Source organism: Pseudorasbora parva, chromosome 11 (assembly GCF_024679245.1).
Source record: "Pseudorasbora parva isolate DD20220531a chromosome 11, ASM2467924v1, whole genome shotgun sequence".
Taxonomy (NCBI): Eukaryota; Metazoa; Chordata; class Actinopteri; order Cypriniformes; family Gobionidae; genus Pseudorasbora; species Pseudorasbora parva.
In genome coordinates this window covers 6,512,617-6,530,445 of record NC_090182.1, presented here as the reverse complement: position 1 = coordinate 6,530,445, position 17,829 = coordinate 6,512,617, and the positions used below count along the sequence as shown (strand labels likewise).

General features: G+C 38.5%; 1 protein-coding gene and 1 long non-coding RNA gene across 2 annotated transcripts in view; one reads left to right on the top strand and one right to left on the bottom strand.

Moving 5' to 3' along the window:
* The window catches only part of LOC137092592 (uncharacterized), an 85,009-nt gene that overhangs the window by 18,371 nt on the left and 48,809 nt on the right, over nucleotides 1–17,829 (top strand). The gene's annotated exons all lie outside the window — the stretch shown is intronic.
* Nucleotides 890–16,916, bottom strand: si:ch211-153b23.7 (TNFAIP3-interacting protein 1). The gene is made up of 7 exons (XM_067456887.1): nucleotides 16,671–16,916; nucleotides 11,242–11,392; nucleotides 10,508–10,651; nucleotides 6,341–6,472; nucleotides 6,061–6,249; nucleotides 3,744–3,869; nucleotides 890–1,818 (listed from the first exon to the last, which is right to left on the bottom strand). The coding sequence occupies exons 1-7, from the start codon at nucleotides 16,760–16,762 to the stop codon at nucleotides 1,591–1,593; spliced, it is 1,062 nt and encodes a 353-aa protein (XP_067312988.1). The 5' UTR covers nucleotides 16,763–16,916; the 3' UTR covers nucleotides 890–1,590.

Sequence of the window (17,829 nt, the reverse complement as noted above, 5' to 3'; positions counted from 1 at the left end):
AGAATCCACAATACCATGTGTCTGAACAAGGAGCGAAAGAAAATAGGCCACAACATTAAAGATCCAGCAGTATTTTTAACCGTGGACATGGGATACTTTTTATCCCTGTTGGCACTAAACACATCTGGTGTGTTTGCTGCCAAAAATCTCTTTTTTTTTTCTCTCGCTCTCTCTCGATTTCATCTGACCACAGAACCAGGTCCCTTTTGAAGGTCCAGTCGTGTCTGGCAACTGCAGAATATGCTGGAGTTTGTTCATGAATGAGCAAGAACTATTTTTTTTTTAGGCTTTCTAACCCATCTCTGTGATTCTCCAGCTGTGATCTTTGGAGAGACTTTGGCCACTCAAACTCTCCACATACACACACGTCCTCTTCCAGGCAGATGCGTAACATCTTTGTAGAACTTCTTAATCATTGCCCTGAAGGTGGAAATGCTTTTCAATGCTTTAGCTATTTTCCTACAGACACTTTCTTTTGTGTGAAGCTCAACAATATTTGCTGAACATCAGAACAATATTCTGTGATTTTACTCATTGTGACAGATGATTTAAGGGAATTTGGCCTTTGTTTCCTCATAGTTACACTCCTGTGGAACAAGACGTCATTGCTGGACAATTTAATATTCCTAGTCAGCCTGGTGTGCTAAAATGTGAATGTGTATTTTATATTTAAGAGAATAGTTAAGATTTATGTGGTTTGGAATTGGTAAAATGTGCTTGGCAAAAATATGATCAGAATATCAAACTTAAATAATAATTATGCACACACATAAAGGAAAAAAAAGAAAAATAAATATATATATATATATATAATATATATATATATATATAAACCTGTATTGTAATTAATGAAATTATTAACTTTTAATGTATATTTTATTGAAACAGTTCAACATTCAGTTTGACCAATCAGTTTAACAATAACATTTCAGAGTTATTATAGGGACCGTTATAATGGTTATACTTTTAAAAACAAACCTGACCTATATATAACAAGTGTAAAGATGGACATAACAGGATGAGTGACAACTTTTAAATTAATCATCATTCATATCCTGTTTGTTTCATCATTTATTTACTATTTAATACTTTCAATTTTGTAATGCTATTGTTATAAGCAATTGTATTTGTGATTTACATTCTAATGTCAATTGAACTGTTTGGGGACAATGCTAGTTAAATCGAGTCGACCGATACAGCTGAGCAAATATCCTGGAAAAATCCAGCTAATAGAGGAAATTCCAGTGGCCTCGGCTTTCCTTACAGTCAAATTGCAAAACCTTCTGAAGTTGTTTCCTGTTAGTAATGTATTAAAAAAGGTCTATTTGCCGACATATTGACTGGACAAAACAGATAGGCTATTAAAATATTAACTGACATGGATTGTTTGAGTTTCATGCTTTCAGTCATTGAAGTGGTTCAGATTGTTTCATATTAAAACTACAAAAGTGCAGTTTCAACACAGTCACTGTACAAACACAAGCCTTTCAAGAATTTAAAAGGATAATAAAATTAGAAAAAGAATAAATACAGCGATTAAAATAGCTTGTTTCCCTTTGTTTAATATGCTGAATCCCCGTGTGTCAGCGTTCAGGGGAAGTCCAGCTGGCCGTGATGTTCACAGTGTTTGGGACACACGTATCCTCCCCGCTGCTCTTCTCTGTGCTTCCTCCTGTCTGTCCTGGGCCGGTCCTGCTCGTTGTTGCAGCGATGCACCAGAACCGGATCTTTCTCGGCTGGAGATTTTTTCATCAGCAGTCTCTGGAGAATCTGTTTGTCTGAGCGTTCCTTGTGAAAATCATCCTCGTACACCTTTAGCTAAGATTTAAAACACATTAAACATAGGTTTAATTGCGCTTTTCATGCATGGTAAATGTGCATTACACTGACACAGTATTGCAGTTCACATGTAAATGAAATGGTTGATTATGGTATAATAATAATAAAAGTGTAGGAATATACTAATATTATTGTTCACATCAATCCATTTAAACCTGACAAGATAATTATCAGCATTCCTGTGGAGCACAATGCAGTCTATTTTTAACCTGTAAGGTTAAGATCATGTATCATGACACTCAACATCATGACAGTTTCACTGGAAACTACCAAACCTCATTTCCTTTTGCGGTAAAAATCTTTGTTTATGTTAAAGTTACTTCAAAACGGAAATCTTTGACGGAAATTTCATGAACGTGATCTACAGGTGACAACATCATGATAAAGTTTTTTTTTTTTTTTTGCTGCAGTCTTTATTCATCTTTAATGATGTTAGTTAAAATACAAGTGTTCAATGTTAGTTGAACTCAGGTTCCTTAAATAATATTAAGAGACAACTTTTTTTATTTTAACAATGTAGGGTATAGCGCGGCTTCCCCCGCACCGGGGAAAAGGTGCCTTCGATTTTTATTTTCCTCCAAACCTCAAAATGGCAAAAATACATTTGCTGGTCAGTATCTATAACAGTGGAGAACCGGCCACAGGGTCATGGGCGGCCAAGGCTCATTGATGCACGTGTGTAGTGAAGGCTGGCCCGTGTGGTCCGAGCAAACAGACGAGCTACTGGAGCTCAAGTTGGTTCCTTAAAGAAAGGTTTCAGAATACACAGTACATCTCCGTTTGTCACGTATGCGGCGGCTTAGCCGCAGACCAGTCAGGGTGCCCATGCTGACCCCTGTCCCCGCCGAAAGAACCAACAGTGGCACATGAGCATCAGAACTGGACCACGGAGCAATGGAAGAATGTGTCCTGGTCTGATGAATCATGTTTTCTTTTACATCACGTGTATGGCCGGGAGTGTGTGCCTGGGGAACACATGGCCCCAGGATGCACTATGGGAGGAAGGCGAGCCGGCAGAGGCAGTGTGATGCTTTGGGCGATGTTCTGCTGAGAAACCTCGGGTCCTGCCATTCATGTGGATGTTACTTTGACACACTCCACCTACCTAAGCATTGCTGAGACCATGTTCAGCCTTTGATTAAAACGGTATTCTGGTGGCTGTGGCTCTTCCAGCAGGATAATGCTCCTGACACAAAGCAAAACGGTTCAGGAATGGTTTGAGGAGCACAACAGCGAGTTTGAGTTGTTCGCTTGGCCTCCAAATGTCCCAGATCTCAATCCAATCGAGCATCTGTGGGATGTGCTGAACAAACAAATCCGATCTATAGAGGCCTCACCTAGCAACTTACATTACTCAAAGGATCTGCTGCTAACATCTTGGTGCCAGATAACAGCACACCTTCAGAGGTCTTTTAGAGTATATGCCGCAATAAGTCAGAGCTGTTTTGGCAGCAAAAGGGAAACCTAAGTATTAGAAAGGTGGTCATAATGTTATTCCTGATCGGTGTATATTTTCTTTCTGCAGTCATACACTATGGGAATAGTGAACAGCACATTTTTCTTAAGGTGTGCCTTTAGCCCCATTGTACTCCATTTGTAAATGTTGAAATTAACATGAACTAAGAGTAATAAATGCTTAATGTTTAGTTAATGTTAACTAAAGTAGTTAATAAAGTAAACCTTATTGTGAAGTGCAACTGTAGTTTGATTCAGTAAATGACATGTCAGACTGCTAAAACAAAATCTGTCAGTGGCACAGTGTTCACACTTCTGGAGAATCCAGCCTACAAACAGAGGACGATCACTGTGTTTCATATGAAATAGTGATTAGCTGGTCACATCTGCCACCCAGTGGTGAAGGTCAGTAGCAGATTGAGCTGTAGGGTCTGATTAAATGTGCTCACCTGCTCCTGCAACAGCGCCATCTGCTGACGCATCTCTCCCTCTCGGCGCCGCAGTCTCTTATTCTCCTGCAGCATGCGCTCATGGTCCTTCTGCTCCGTTTTATAATCAGCCTCATAGATTTTAGTCTGTGGATGGATGCAAAGCTTATTATTGAGATTTGACAGTGCCTAGTCAAGCTTTAATGTAATGTATGAAACCTCTTATACTTCCATCTCCACCTGTTAAACATGTAAACTACGCTTTTGTAAAAAAAATCTATGAAACAGACATTTTTATAGAACGGTAAACCATTCAACTGTCCCGGTAATATTTCACCCCAATAATAGAGTTTATTATTATTATGAATTTTCACAAATTGTTTACTTTGATGCTAATAAAAAATAAAATAATAATAAAATTAAACCAAAGCTATTTAAATATTCAACAGTTGTTAAACATCATGTTAAAATGTACGTATTAAAATATCAGAGGTGGTAAAAGTACTCAAAGTGATACTCGAGTGAAAGTAATACCTAAATAAAAAAATAATCCAGTAAAAGTAGAAAGTCCTCCATTCAAACATCACTTGAGTAAAAGTACAAAAGTATCAGATTTAAAACGTACTCGAGTACCGAAAGTAAAAAGTAAATATTCAAATTAACTGTAAATATCAATAAGCAGATAAAATCTTTTGGGACTGATATGCCAAATGATAAGATTAGATACTGCAATTAAGAATTTGTTAGATTTGCTATTAATAGGAGACAATGAAGCACCTTAACGCAGTATAGGGGTTAAACTTAAAATAGACATGTTCCATAACATTAGCTCCATAAAACAGATGAGGAGCAAGATACTATTAACTAATTCAACATTAATTCAAAAGCCATAACCACAATGACATATTACATAACAATTAGTTAATAGTCATGTGCCTTAACAAGTAAAGTCATACTATAATTTTGCCAATTGTTTAATGATTAATTAAACAGACAACTGAGAGTCGGAATGCATGGCTTTGAATACATGAATTTACATTATTACTTAATGTAATATGTTATTAGGGAATTAATGATGTCAATAGCAATTCATATATTACTTAATCTATTAATCATAGAGAATGTTCATTGGTTGCTGATGCAGTAATCATTAATAAATGGTTTAGTTCTTCATTAGTAATACATTAACTCATGATTATCTGTGCATTAGTTAGGCATGAATTATAATAGTGCACCTGTATTGTAAAATGTTACTGATGTTTTCATAGTAAATTGTGTGCCGCAAAATAAAAAAGTTGGGGAAACACTGAGCTAACGTTAGTGTGGCAAACCTGACTTGTCAGCTTTTCCAAGTCTATACCCGACTGGATTATCCATGACCGACCAGACCGGTTTGGAAATCAAGTGTAATAAATACTTAATACTTGGAGCGGGCATTGGGAAATGTATTGGAGTAAAAAGTAAACTTTGCCTTTAATATTGTAGTGGAGTAAGAGTAAAAGTAGATGCAAATAAAATATACTCAAGTAAAGTACAGATCCCCGAAAAAAATACTTAAGTAAAGTATCAAAGTATTTTTACTTGATTACTTACCACCCCTGTAAAATATGATCTATAAGGCTTTTGAAGAAAGTGTATTTGTGCATCTCTCAATCTCAATCATCACTGATATATTTATTGGTGATATAGTTACAGGTATATGCATTTCATGTAAGTGGTCTGTGTTATGAATCAGAATTTCATCCTTCGTTTTGACCATATAAATATCAGTAGCTGCAAAAAATAACATTTTTACTCAGCTTGAGCATCTGAATATAACAGGTGGTTTTTCCCCCTCCTTTAGTGTGAACTTTATATTTTCCTGCTTCATACTATATAAGCCATAAAGCCTAAAATGCTTAAGAGTCCATGACTGGATCATTATTGCAGTGATTATTATGTTTCTAGCATGTTATATGTTTGCCATCAGTTTGGCAAAGTTCTTCTAATCCTAATTGATGGAGTGTGTAGCTTTTCATTTCTTAACAACCATGTAGGAAGATACATCATGGCCATATTCCAGGATGACAATGACATTTTTATTTTATTGGCAAAATAAGAGTCCGGCACTCTGTAAAGTCTCCTCCAGCCCATTCCTAAGACTTACAGTGGATTTAAGGTCTGGACTCAGAGGTGTCGATTTATGTGTGGAAATGATGCTCACCCCCAACCATTCTTTCTCAGTTTGAGCCTGATGTATCTTGACGTTGTCATCCTTGAATATGGCCATGATGTCTTCATACATGATTGTTTAAGAATGGTTTTCAGGTTTTTGAATGTTATGATTGTGTTAACTCACCTGACACTGCAGCGCCTCCAGCTGTTCTTTAAGATCCTGAACCTCTCTCGTCGGGTCAGACCTGATCTCCATTCCCATAGCCGCCAGTCTGAGACTTGACTTTGTGCCTGATATAGACCGTGTGTCCAGGGTTGGTTTAGAGGACCGCTGGAATAGCTGAGAGTCTGAGGTGCCACTTATATCTGGGGTCTTTCAACAGAGAAAAAAAAAAATACAAATATTAAACGATAAACACGTAGTCTACTGTAAATTGCTGGCCTGACTGATTTTTTAAGCTGACCTGTGTCCCTCTAGTCCACTGATGAAGATCTGTTTGGTGCAGTCGGCTCTCCAGCAGTCTGATATACTCCTGGAGATGCTGGTTTTTCTTCAGCTCCTGCATCAGTGTTTGTTCATAATATTCCCTCTTATTCTATACACATACACACATACACACACACAAAAGTTTCAGTGTCTGCTCATGTCTCTTCTTCTGAGTGGCAGCAAAACATCAGTCACACCATAGCATTCCCTGAAAATGTACGATCAATCAACTAGTCAGTCAATCAATTGACCAATCAATCAGTCAGTCACTAAGTCAGTCAACCGATCGATCGACCAGCCAGTCAGCCAATCAATTGACCAGTCAGTCAGTCAGTCAGTCAGTCAATCGACTAATCAGTCAGTCACTAAGTCAGTCAATCGATCGATTGACCAGTCAGTCAGTCAGTCAGTCGATCAATCGATCAGTCAGTCAATCAACCAACATATCGATCAGGCAGTCAATCGATCAATCGATCAGTCAATCAATCGATCGGTCGGTCATTCAGAGTCAGTCAATCAATCGATCGATTGATCGATCGATCAGTCAGTCAGTCAATCAATTGACCAGTCAGTCAGTCACTAGGTCAGTCAATCAATCGATCGATCAGTCAGTCAATCGATCGGTCTGTCAGTCAGTCAGTCAGTCAGAGCCAGTCAGTCAATCGGTCGGTCAGTCAGTCAGTCAGTCAGAGCCAGTCAGTCAATCGATCGGTCTGTCAGTCAATCAATCGATCGGTCGGTCAGTCAGTCAGTCAGAGTCAGTCAGTCAGTCAGTCGATCGGTCGGTCGGTCGGTCGGTCAGTCAGTCAGTCAGAGCCAGTCAGTCAATCGCTCGATCAGTCAGTCAGAGTCAGTCAGAGTCAGTCAATCGATCGGTCGGTCGGTCGGTCAGTCAGTCAGTCAGAGCCAGTCAGTCAGTCGCTCGATCAGTCAGTCAATCGATCGGTCAGTCAGTCAGTCAGAGCCAGTCAGTCAGTCGCTCGATCAGTCAGTCAATCGATCGGTCAGTCAGTCAGTCAGAGCCAGTCAGTCAATCGCTCGGTCAGTCAATCAATCGATCGGTCAGTCAGTCAATTGGTCAGTCAGTCAATCAATTGATCGGTCAGTCAATCGGTCAGTCAGTCAGTCAATCAATCGATCGATTCCGCTTCTCTCGCTCGTGTGTGTGTGTGTGTGTGTGTGTGTGTGGGAACGCAGTGCTGTTTTATCATATTACACACATTTGAGTGTGTTAAAGTTATGTTATAATGGTACCATCAGTCAACCAGTCAGTCGATCGATCGGTCAGTCAATCGATCGATCGGTCAGTCAATCGGTCGGTCAGTCAGTCAATCGATCGGTCGGTCGGTCAGTCAGTCAATCGGTCGGTCGGTCAGTCAGTCAATCGATCGGTCAGTCAGTCAGTCAGTCAATCGGTTAGTCAGTCAATCGATCGGTCAGTCAATCGATCGGTCAGTCAATCGATCGATCATTCAGTTTGTCAATCAATCGAACGGTCAGTCGATCGATCAGTCATTCAGTCAGTCAATCGATTGATTGTTCAGTCCGTCAGTCAGTCGATCTATTGATCGATCAGTCAGTCAGCATTAAGTTACTTATAATTGACAGGTCTTCCCAGTATGGCTTACAATTACAAACACTTGGCTAACCACCAGTGCTACCAAACAACCCTCTTCAGATTACATCTGTTCAGTGGTAGCCCATGGGGAGCTTGACTTCATCCGGCTGATCATAAATCTACTCTTGAATGTCTTTAGCAGTGTGTTATAGGGCCTTAGTGTGCTGGAGAATGGGAGCGTCGTAAGTGATCAGAGTGAACCTACAAGCGCTTCATATTCTGACCATGCAGAGCGGCCAAATTAACGAATTACTCCAAGCAACATATTATGACCTGAAGCCATCCTTTGGCTTTCTTCAAATACAAAGCTTTCCAGATTTAATAAATCGGGTGAGAGATGACTCGTCACACATATTGCTTTTCCAATCACTCAAACGGGTTTGTGCATCTAACAGCAGGTTATGGATTTGCACAGAAGATGTGTTCCAGACTCAACATCAATTCTAAACCCTAACTCTGAAATCTGATTGGCTAATAGAAGACGGACCAGATAGGATGCTGATCCAAGAACACATGGTGAAAAAGTCATCATACTCAATTTCACATAGTTGCTTTTTTGTTATTTGTAATATCTGTTTATCTTTGATGATTTGGTTTGATCCTGTTTAAAATATGTCACTATTTAGTTTGTTGCTCTTATTGCATTTTACTGTTACAGTGTGTTTTTTAGACAGATGCACAAAATATGTAATTTTCTCCACCAGAGGTCGCTTATTCAAAACAAAGACATTGCTTGATGACACATTGATTTCATTGAATCATGGGAGTTGTTGTCTTCACCTCTATAGCCGATGGAAAAGATTCTAACGGGACTCGGGCAGAAATCATGTTCATGGATGAGCAAATGTATTATAGATGTTATGTATTATAGATTTATGAGCATTACTTTAGTATGAAGCAGGTGGAGCTGACCGATGCGCTGGAGAGATTGATAATGAGAGACGAGTGTGACACACGGATCGAGATCGGAGGAGCTTTTATTCTGAACACAGACGAGCTCTTCCGCTTCTCTCGCTCGTGTGTGTGTGTGTGTGTGTGTGTGTGTGTGTGTGTGTGTGTGTGTGTGTGTGTGTGTGGGAACGCAGTGCTGTTTTATCATATTACACACATTTGAGTGTGTTAAAGTTATGTTATAATGGTACTCTGTGCGTTCGCTCGACGGCTGCTATGAGACTTTTGTTCACACTGCAGTAAGAGATCGATATTAGGCCTGATAACACACGGTACTCACGGTGAGTCAACAACACCAGATTTAAACAATAAGACTAACTGTGTTGAGCTGGAGAACAATCCTTCGTTTTCTGTCGATGAATGTCTCCAAACGCTCACCTGTCTAATAAAACACATCAGATATTAACGTGTCTTTGGTGTGTTCATATTTTCTGACAATCAGACTGATTCAGTGTTGCAGCTCATTGTGAGTTTATTGCTTAAAACTTGGTATTTCTATGGCACGTGTCCAAAAAAATGCTACTATGCTGGTATCACTATGTAAACCTTAAAAAAAAAAAAATCTATTAAAAATGTATTTTGATTACTTCAGATTATTCCGTTGGAAGTCATTTTTAAAGGGCCCCTATTATGCTATTTTTTAAGTTTCCTAAGTTAGGACCAACAACAGGTTTACATGCATCAAAGGTCGAAAAAGTGTTTTTTTCATAATATACACTGATTTCAATGATTCTTAAACGATTCAATGGATGAATATTTATCTCTCTAAATCCCTCCTTTCCGTGAGTTACTCTGCTCTGATTGGTCAGATAACCCAGTCTGTTGTGATTGGTCTACTGCTTACAGCGCATATTTCAGAAACAATTAGCCATTACCATAACTGAACTTCAGCTCCAGAGGCTTCCTAAAGCTCAGTGATCGTACACACTGTAAAGACAGTAATGATGGCGTTGATTTTACCATATCAATCCGAGCGCGAGTCCGATGATGAAACATTGAAGAACTAGTTACTCAACCCGAACCTCCATCACAAGGACGACTTGAGCAGGACGTTTCTCAGGGATACGATACTCAGTTTGAGGTTCATTATGAGATGCTTCAACTGTAATTCCTCACTATCAGCATTAACAAGCTAATTAACAAATGTTAACAAGCATTAACAAATGTTTTCATTCTCTTAAAACTGTTACACATGAAAGGTACTTTTCAAAAATCCATAATAGGGGTTCTTTAAAGCCACAATGAAATCAAAATATTTCAGTATGTATTATAAATGATTTATCCATGAACAGAATTTTATTCTAATCAATTTTTTTTGCACTTGTCCAAATGCACTTGTCCAAAAAAAAAAAAAAAAAAATTTGGTATGAAGAACTTATCCAGTAAGGGGTGTGAGTTTGGGGCAGGGGTTTCGGCAAACAGGAGTGTTAATAGGTAAACTAACGATATTTGCTATTCTGAGTAGTGACAACATTGATGCTAAAATTACATACCTTCAATACACCTTTGCCATAAGTATCTCTGAGTGTGTGTGTGTGTGTGTGTGTGTGTGTGTGTGTGTGTCTGCCCACGTACCTGTTCATGTTCTACTTTGAGCAGCATTCTGCTGTTGAGCTGTTTGAGGGCCATGCTTTCCTCCTCGAGAGCCGTCACTCGCTGCTGGAGGCCCATACTCGTGCTGTGGTAGATATGATCCCACTCCTCGTTCAGTTTCATCAGCTGACACACACACACACACACACACATTTACTTTTATATCACTGTGGGACTTTATGTAAACCTGTGCATTTATAGCCCATTTACTAATTCATTGTTCATATAGGGGTCATTGTCTTTACTATCAGTGTAATGACATTTGATCCCCACAAACACAGCCAAATCTGACTCACACACACTCAAAACACTTGTATAGAGTTAAAATTACGGCTCCCATTAAGTGTCGCTAACATTTAAATCAATCATTTGATACAATGCATGTACAATTAAGCTTTTTTCTCACAATTCTAACATTTTTTCTGACAACTGTGACTTTTAAAAAAGTGGCAATTACCTTTTTATATTTTTTATTCAGTGGTGGAAACGAGCTTCATATACTTTTGATATATGAAAGCACATATAGTAGTGACCTAATATAAAGTGGGACCACATTGTGTCCGCACAAATTAAATACACCTTACTTATTGACATAAAAATTTGTTATCTCAATTTCTTTCCTATTTATGGTGAATTTCAGAAAATGATACTTCAGGAACACTATATACTAGTTGATGAAGAACATTGAGTTCTAGGGTCATGGTGTTTTGTTCTACCTCTTTGTTGAGTCTCCTGAGTTCAGTGTTTTTGTTGAGGAGCTGAAGCTTTTCTTCATCAGAGGAGGTGATGGACATGCTTTCTGTGATGAGGGTTAACTGCTCCTCCCCAGAGAGAAGGGGCTCTCCCTGTGCCGCGTCCTTCACCTGCCTACACACACACAAACACACACGCGTACGTCAGGTTTTTGTGAATTGTGGGGACTTTTACATATGCGTAATGGATTTTCTATCCCCCTACACTGCCCCTAAACCTTCCCATCACACACACACACACACACACACACACTGCCCATGCCCCTAAACCTACCCATCACAGGAAATATGCTGCATTTTTACATTTTCAAAAAATATATAATTTAGTATGTTTATGAATCCATTTACACTGTAAAGCCGAGATCACCTACATTGTGGGGACCAACCAGCGGTTATTATAACTCTACCACTTTGAATTGCCATTGTGTATGAAATGTGCTACATAAATAAACTTGCCTTGCCTTACCTTTCAAAGACACCTTTTGGCATGTTTACAATATTTTGCCTAGGTTTGACCCTAGTCTTATTTTTTATTTTTTACTTTTGAACTATAGCTCTTGTTTAAATAAAACCTTATTGAGACTCTTTATGAAGTTGATTTCCCCATGGGGATATTTGTACATTAAATGCTTGTCAAATTTAGCAATTCTTGAGAATAGTACAAATAATGAATTTACATGACAAGGGCAGTAATTAGGGGCCAAGCACCAAAGGTGCGTAGGCACCTAATGTATGCATTGACATTCTTATTCTTCCTTTTCTCCTCCTTCTTCCGCTATCGAGTCTATGGCAGCTCATAGAACCGCTTGCAGGTAAATTATGAAATTTGGCACACAGACAGAGGACAGTCCAACCTGCCACCATATCAAATTTGGAGTCTCTAACTCAATCACTCTAGCGCCAACTGTCCAAAATTGCACTTATGTTTATGCTAATAACTTTTGGACTAGAAACAAAATTCCTCTGATTTCTGTGCACAAGACTATCACCCCTTTCCACCAGTGCTGGTTCGAGCCAGAGCCTAGTTTCAAATCGGTTTGAATGTCTTTCCTCACCCAAAGCACTGCTCCGAGCCAGGAAAAGTGATTTTTAAGTGACACCAAAACATTGCTGGTCTAGAAGTGAGAACCACTTTTGTCAGCGGTTGGGGACAGAGTGTGACCAACAAGACAAACACAAACTTGACTGCCATTTTTTAATTAGAAGCTAATCGAGCTAACAGCAGCTCGATTGTTATCTCCGTCTAAGCACATTACGGCGAGCAGCACGAATGCTTTGGATTCGCTATGTTTGATGCCGATGTACTCTCTTAGAAAAAAAGGGTTCATTGGGGTTCTCTATAGAACCATTGGGTTCTTTACTCAACTCCAATGTGGCATGTGGCAAGCGGCGAGGGACCGTGAGTGCGGGGCGGTGGCGAGTGATAATGAGCGCCAGCTGCGCGATACATCGGTCTCTCGCCTCAGTTCTATATTGAACATTTTTTTCTAAGAGTGTAGGATCGTAAAGCCATGAGCATCAATAGTAACGCAACGTTCGCCATTGGGGATGGAAGGCTTGTTTGAGATGCCTCAGTGCTGTGCAGACCGATCGCCGTATGACATCAAAGTACAGCGAGATCATACGACTCCTTATGCTTCTGAATTGTTCTTGTGGTATTTTGATATTTTTGGAATTCAAGTTGATTCATCATAACGTTCTCGAATAAGGCGTGAATGAATCTGATGAAGTGCCCGCCAAAAGGAATGTGAGGCTATCTCCGCAACGCTTAAGCATATTTTGACCAGCCTTGGTGTGTGTTATGACAACCGTGACCTTAGACTACCTGCACAGTTTTGGTGCAGTGCCACCTAGTGGTCAGGAGATATGCATTTTTTTTAATGTTTTTTGGCTTATAACTTCAAAATGTTTTGATCAAAAATCTAAAACTTTTTTCTCATCTCTGCCATTTTTGAGCGTCGGCCATTTAGATTTTTTTTCTTAAAATGCTGAATTTTACAAATGCATTGGCACACGGTACTCAAAACGTTTCAGGGCAGCGCCACCTTGTGGTCAAAAGTTATAAAAGAATTTTAATAAATGCAAAAAACTTTCGATTGAATTAACCTAATATAATACATAGAGACCAATTTTGCCATAATGTCCACCACTTTTTAAACTCCTACAGCGTTTGTCTGATTTTCACCAAAATCGAATCGTATCTCCTCTAGACCGTGCCAGAAAAAAATGATGGATTTCATGTCGATAGACGAACCCGTTTTTGTACACAGCAAAAAATATTGAGACATTACGCCAAAATGACTCTTGAGGCTGTATCTCTGCAATGCTTTGGCATATTGATACCAAACTTTGCATGTGTCATTGTCAGCTCAATCTGACCACAACAATTCAATTTAGTCACAGCGACACCTATTGGTCAAAAGTGATAAACTATTAAATCATTTTACCAGTGACTATATGATGTTTCAGCCCTTTTACCTAAAATCATCTTAATATGTCTTTAATTGCTTATTGTTGTGATTTGTCTGATGGCCAGCCATGATTGCATGACTTATTGTGCCTTCTGTGCTTGGCCCATTATTTGTTATAATAATTTGTGTATTTATTATAATTGGCCCATTATTTACTATTTATTATTATTCCTAATAATATAATAATGTGTTATTATTATCCCTTATATTATATATTTTCCCAACAGCTGTAGGGATCAACATGTGCTGTTATTGCTAAATACTAATACAGTAATGGACAGATGGAGAATCTGATCCAGTACAAACAAAGTCATGGGTGTTATGCAAATGTTCCCATATTTCATTACAGTCTCATGATGAATGACTCATGCTAAACTGTGACAGAGTATTAACTAATAAAAGTTACACAGACACAATGACGCCCATAAAAACAAAACGACTATATAAAAGCTCTGGGGAATTTGTGCTGGGGTGGGTTTCTGTTTCTATTCTCCCTTTGTGTAAGACTGGGTTTTTATTTTCTCAAACAAATATATCAAAATGAAAGTGAACAGTTGTGCTAAAGCTAAGTCAAATGTCCACCAGTGTGATGCTGTATTATATCATTGGTGAAACTGTTACTAAGATGTCATCATATATGTGTAATCATAGCGTAGAGAAGTTATGGTGTCAACGGAGAAATTGTCAAATCGCAGGAGGTTATGTACACTAACAAAAAATGAGTGATTTTGAGTATCATATAAATACCATGAATATGGTAATCAATTGTATGTCTCACCTAAACATGTCAGTCTTTATAACATTATAAGGGTCACATACCGTACTATTGCACAAACAACCAGTCTTAAACTCTTAAAATTAGAGGCACAATGCAAGGATTAGATTCAAATATCCAAAAACCACTAAAACAATGCTATATATTTTGTTGACTTGTGTTACATTATCCCAAATATTTACAAGAATGTTTAAATCCAGAGAAATAAGCAAGTTTAACCAGGACCGTGTGTGCGTCACCTATCAATGACATCATACCTGTGTTACCCTTGATTTCTGGTTTTGTTATATAGAAACCATGGAAAAACCAAAGGTGCTTAAATAAAGTATGTGTTTTCTTAGACAGATGAGCAACTGTTTGGAGACATTCATTGGCAGAAAACGAATCATTGTTCTCCAGCTCAACACAGTTAGTCTTATTGTTTAAATCTGGTGTTGTTGATTCACCGCGAGTACCGTGTGTTATCATGCCTAATATCGAACTCTTACTGCAGTGTGAACAAGTGGTCAAATATTACTCCGTTACAAGTGAACGTTGTAAAAACAGATTTTTACTTAAAGGGTTACTTCAGCGATTAGCATATGGCTTTGTATCAGTAGAAACCCTGGAGTATATTCAAATGATTGTGCTTTCCCCCCTCATATCCCCCTGAGACAAGAGATTTATACATTTTATTTCTGGAAAAATTCCTCTCGTGACGCAAATTGACGATATTTGCGTCATCTTTGGAATGTTTGCCCACAGGCTAAAGACTACAGCCAGCAGAGGGAGCCATTTCCACGTTTTCAACCCACGCATGGGGGATGGGAGATCACACTTCCCAGGCATTAATTTAAATGGAGCTATGGTGAGCAATGTAAGTGTTTTAAATTCTCACATTAATTTCTATGAAAGTTAAGCTTCCAAAGGCATGAACTGAAAATGCGTTTTGAATGTATGCCGCGAATGTGGTCGTGATTACCTCAGCTGTCATCACGAGAGCTCATTAGCTCATTTATGACGTTAAATGTAATCTGACTCCCTAATCTGAGTTAGTGCTGTGAGACTCACGCGGCAACTCGATCGTTATATTGAACAGGTTCAGTATTTAATTGTACTTTCTGAACATAGTCACTGTAATCCAGTAGGTGGCTTTGGGAGTGGCCTCACAGGGCAGCGAAGCATTCTGGGAATTGTAGTCTTTCATCCCCATGAGACAAAAATACATTTTCTGTCTTTTCTCAGTCTAGAAGGCAGCAAATTCAACAATAATTTCACATTTCTACTTCATTGATGACCCAGTTTAAATAGAGATTCATCTTTCCAGCGCTGAAGTACCCCTTTAAGTAAAAGTACAAAAGTATTTGTTTTCAAAACTACTTAAATATCAAAAGTAAATTTCTTTTTTTGTCAATGTATTATTTTATTATTGTTGTATAAATACACATTATGCCATCATGGTTTAAGCCAGGCAGTGATGTGCCATCTGACATACTAGCATACGACTAACTTAAACTAATTTAAATACTTGCATAAAAGTTAAAAGCTCTCTACAAAGCTACTGTCACTTTAAGGCTGAATGCACGGATCCAATACACTGATACACATTTAATATTCTCTGTTTACAGTCACTTAAGCCATAATCAACTTTGTTTATGTGAATACTTGCCAAAATTAGCATTTTGACATCCGTTTCTTCCATTTTGCTGTAAATTATAATTCAGTGTTCAAAAACCCCAAACACCTTTTAAAGAAGAAAAAAATCATCCACTAACTTTCAAAGCTGCTATAGAAACGACTTTTGACTTCGAGGACCTTGATAGAAATGTAGTGGAGTAAAAAGTACGATGTTTGTCTTTCAAATGTAGTGAAGTTAAAGTCATATGTTTCCAGAAAAAATAATACTTAAATAAAGTACAGATACTCAAAAATTGTGCTTAAGTACAGTACTCAAGTAAATGTACATAGTTTATGGACATAGTTCATTATCAGTTACTGTCCACCTCTGTTCTATTTACAGTTTCCTTACATGACTAACAGATTCCTCTTTATCGAAATTCAGAGACCTGTACACACACACACACACACACAAACACCATACAACACTCCTGATGAAGCTCATTTAAGCAGCGAGTCTAGATGCTGAAAGACAGTAAAATAATACCCACTCAGACTGAAGTTCATTCTCCTCCTCAGGTAAAGAGCGCTCTTTGCTTGAAGAGTCTTCTTCTGACAGTGAAGACTGTGCACTTCCTTCCATGACCCTTTAAAACCTGAATCCAGCTGATTAATAGCTGTAGTCCTAATCCTCCTGTCGTCTTATACTCCTAAATCCAAACGATGTAACGTACAGCCTGAAGGCAGTGTGGTAGTGTAATGTTATTCACTGGAGGGGAAGTTCAAATTTAAACCCCTTCATTGACATGCAGGACCTCACAGAGTAGGAAGTAATGCTCAGTGTGTGTCACAATAATAAACAACAACCGTATGTTCAATCTCAATGAGCTTTACAAACTAATAACAATATACTGGGAACAGTTCATTTGGCCAAGCACTATTATTGTGTGATTTATAATTTAAAAGTTTGATTTTGTGTCTGGAAGGGTTGCTAGATTGAGATAGAAAATAAGGAAGTGATTTGCTTGTGTTTGCAGCTGGGAATTTCCGCTTCGGCATCATCTGCTCTCTGTGGGCTTTCTGAAATACGCCCTAAAAGCGGCACTGTTAAAAGCCAAACCACAATGTTTCGCTGTCAACACATGAGTGAAAGGACACCCGAGGGTTATTTTCCACCCACATGATGCCTGTTTACTTGCTTCTGTTAACAAATGTACCATGGTAACCATACTTTCCACCAAATTTCTAACAGTTACTGTAACTACTTTAATAGCGTTATAAATTCATATGGATTTTAAGGGGTCATGAACTGGATTTTTTTGGATATACATACATGAATGACACTAGAAGTTCTGTCTCTTCCTTGAATAAAACTTTTACTTCAGGCAGTGACTGGCAATGAGTTCTATCTACAATGAAACCATAAGTTTACTAATATTAGTCTCGAATTTCCCCAGCTGAAGATAATAATGCTCTGCTATAATTGTGTAGATGGACCGTTTCGAGAATACTTCTCTGTAGCACTAACTACTTTTGATGACCTTCACTTGCTTTAACTTCCTCAGCCACAGGTTTCGCTGGATATATTTACTTTTTTTAAGGAAATCAATACAATCCTACACCGTTTGCTGTATATCTGACAGCGCAACCCCAAACACAACACGTGTTCGTCATAGTTTCAACTTTAATCAATAAGGATGTGAAGCCGGC

What these genes read in the sequence shown, in the direction of transcription:
- si:ch211-153b23.7 (XM_067456887.1), bottom strand. Translation starts at nt 16,762, where the DNA reads ATGGAAGGAAGTGCACAGTCTTCACTGTCAGAAGAAGACTCTTCAAGC. An exon ending in AGTGGACTAGAGGGACACAG is followed by an intron (nt 6,250 to 6,340) that starts GTCAGCTTAAAA and finishes CTCTGTTGAAAG; the next exon opens with ACCCCAGATATAAGTGGCAC. An exon ending in TGGAGGCGCTGCAGTGTCAG is followed by an intron (nt 3,870 to 6,060) that starts GTGAGTTAACAC and finishes ATCCATCCACAG; the next exon opens with ACTAAAATCTATGAGGCTGA.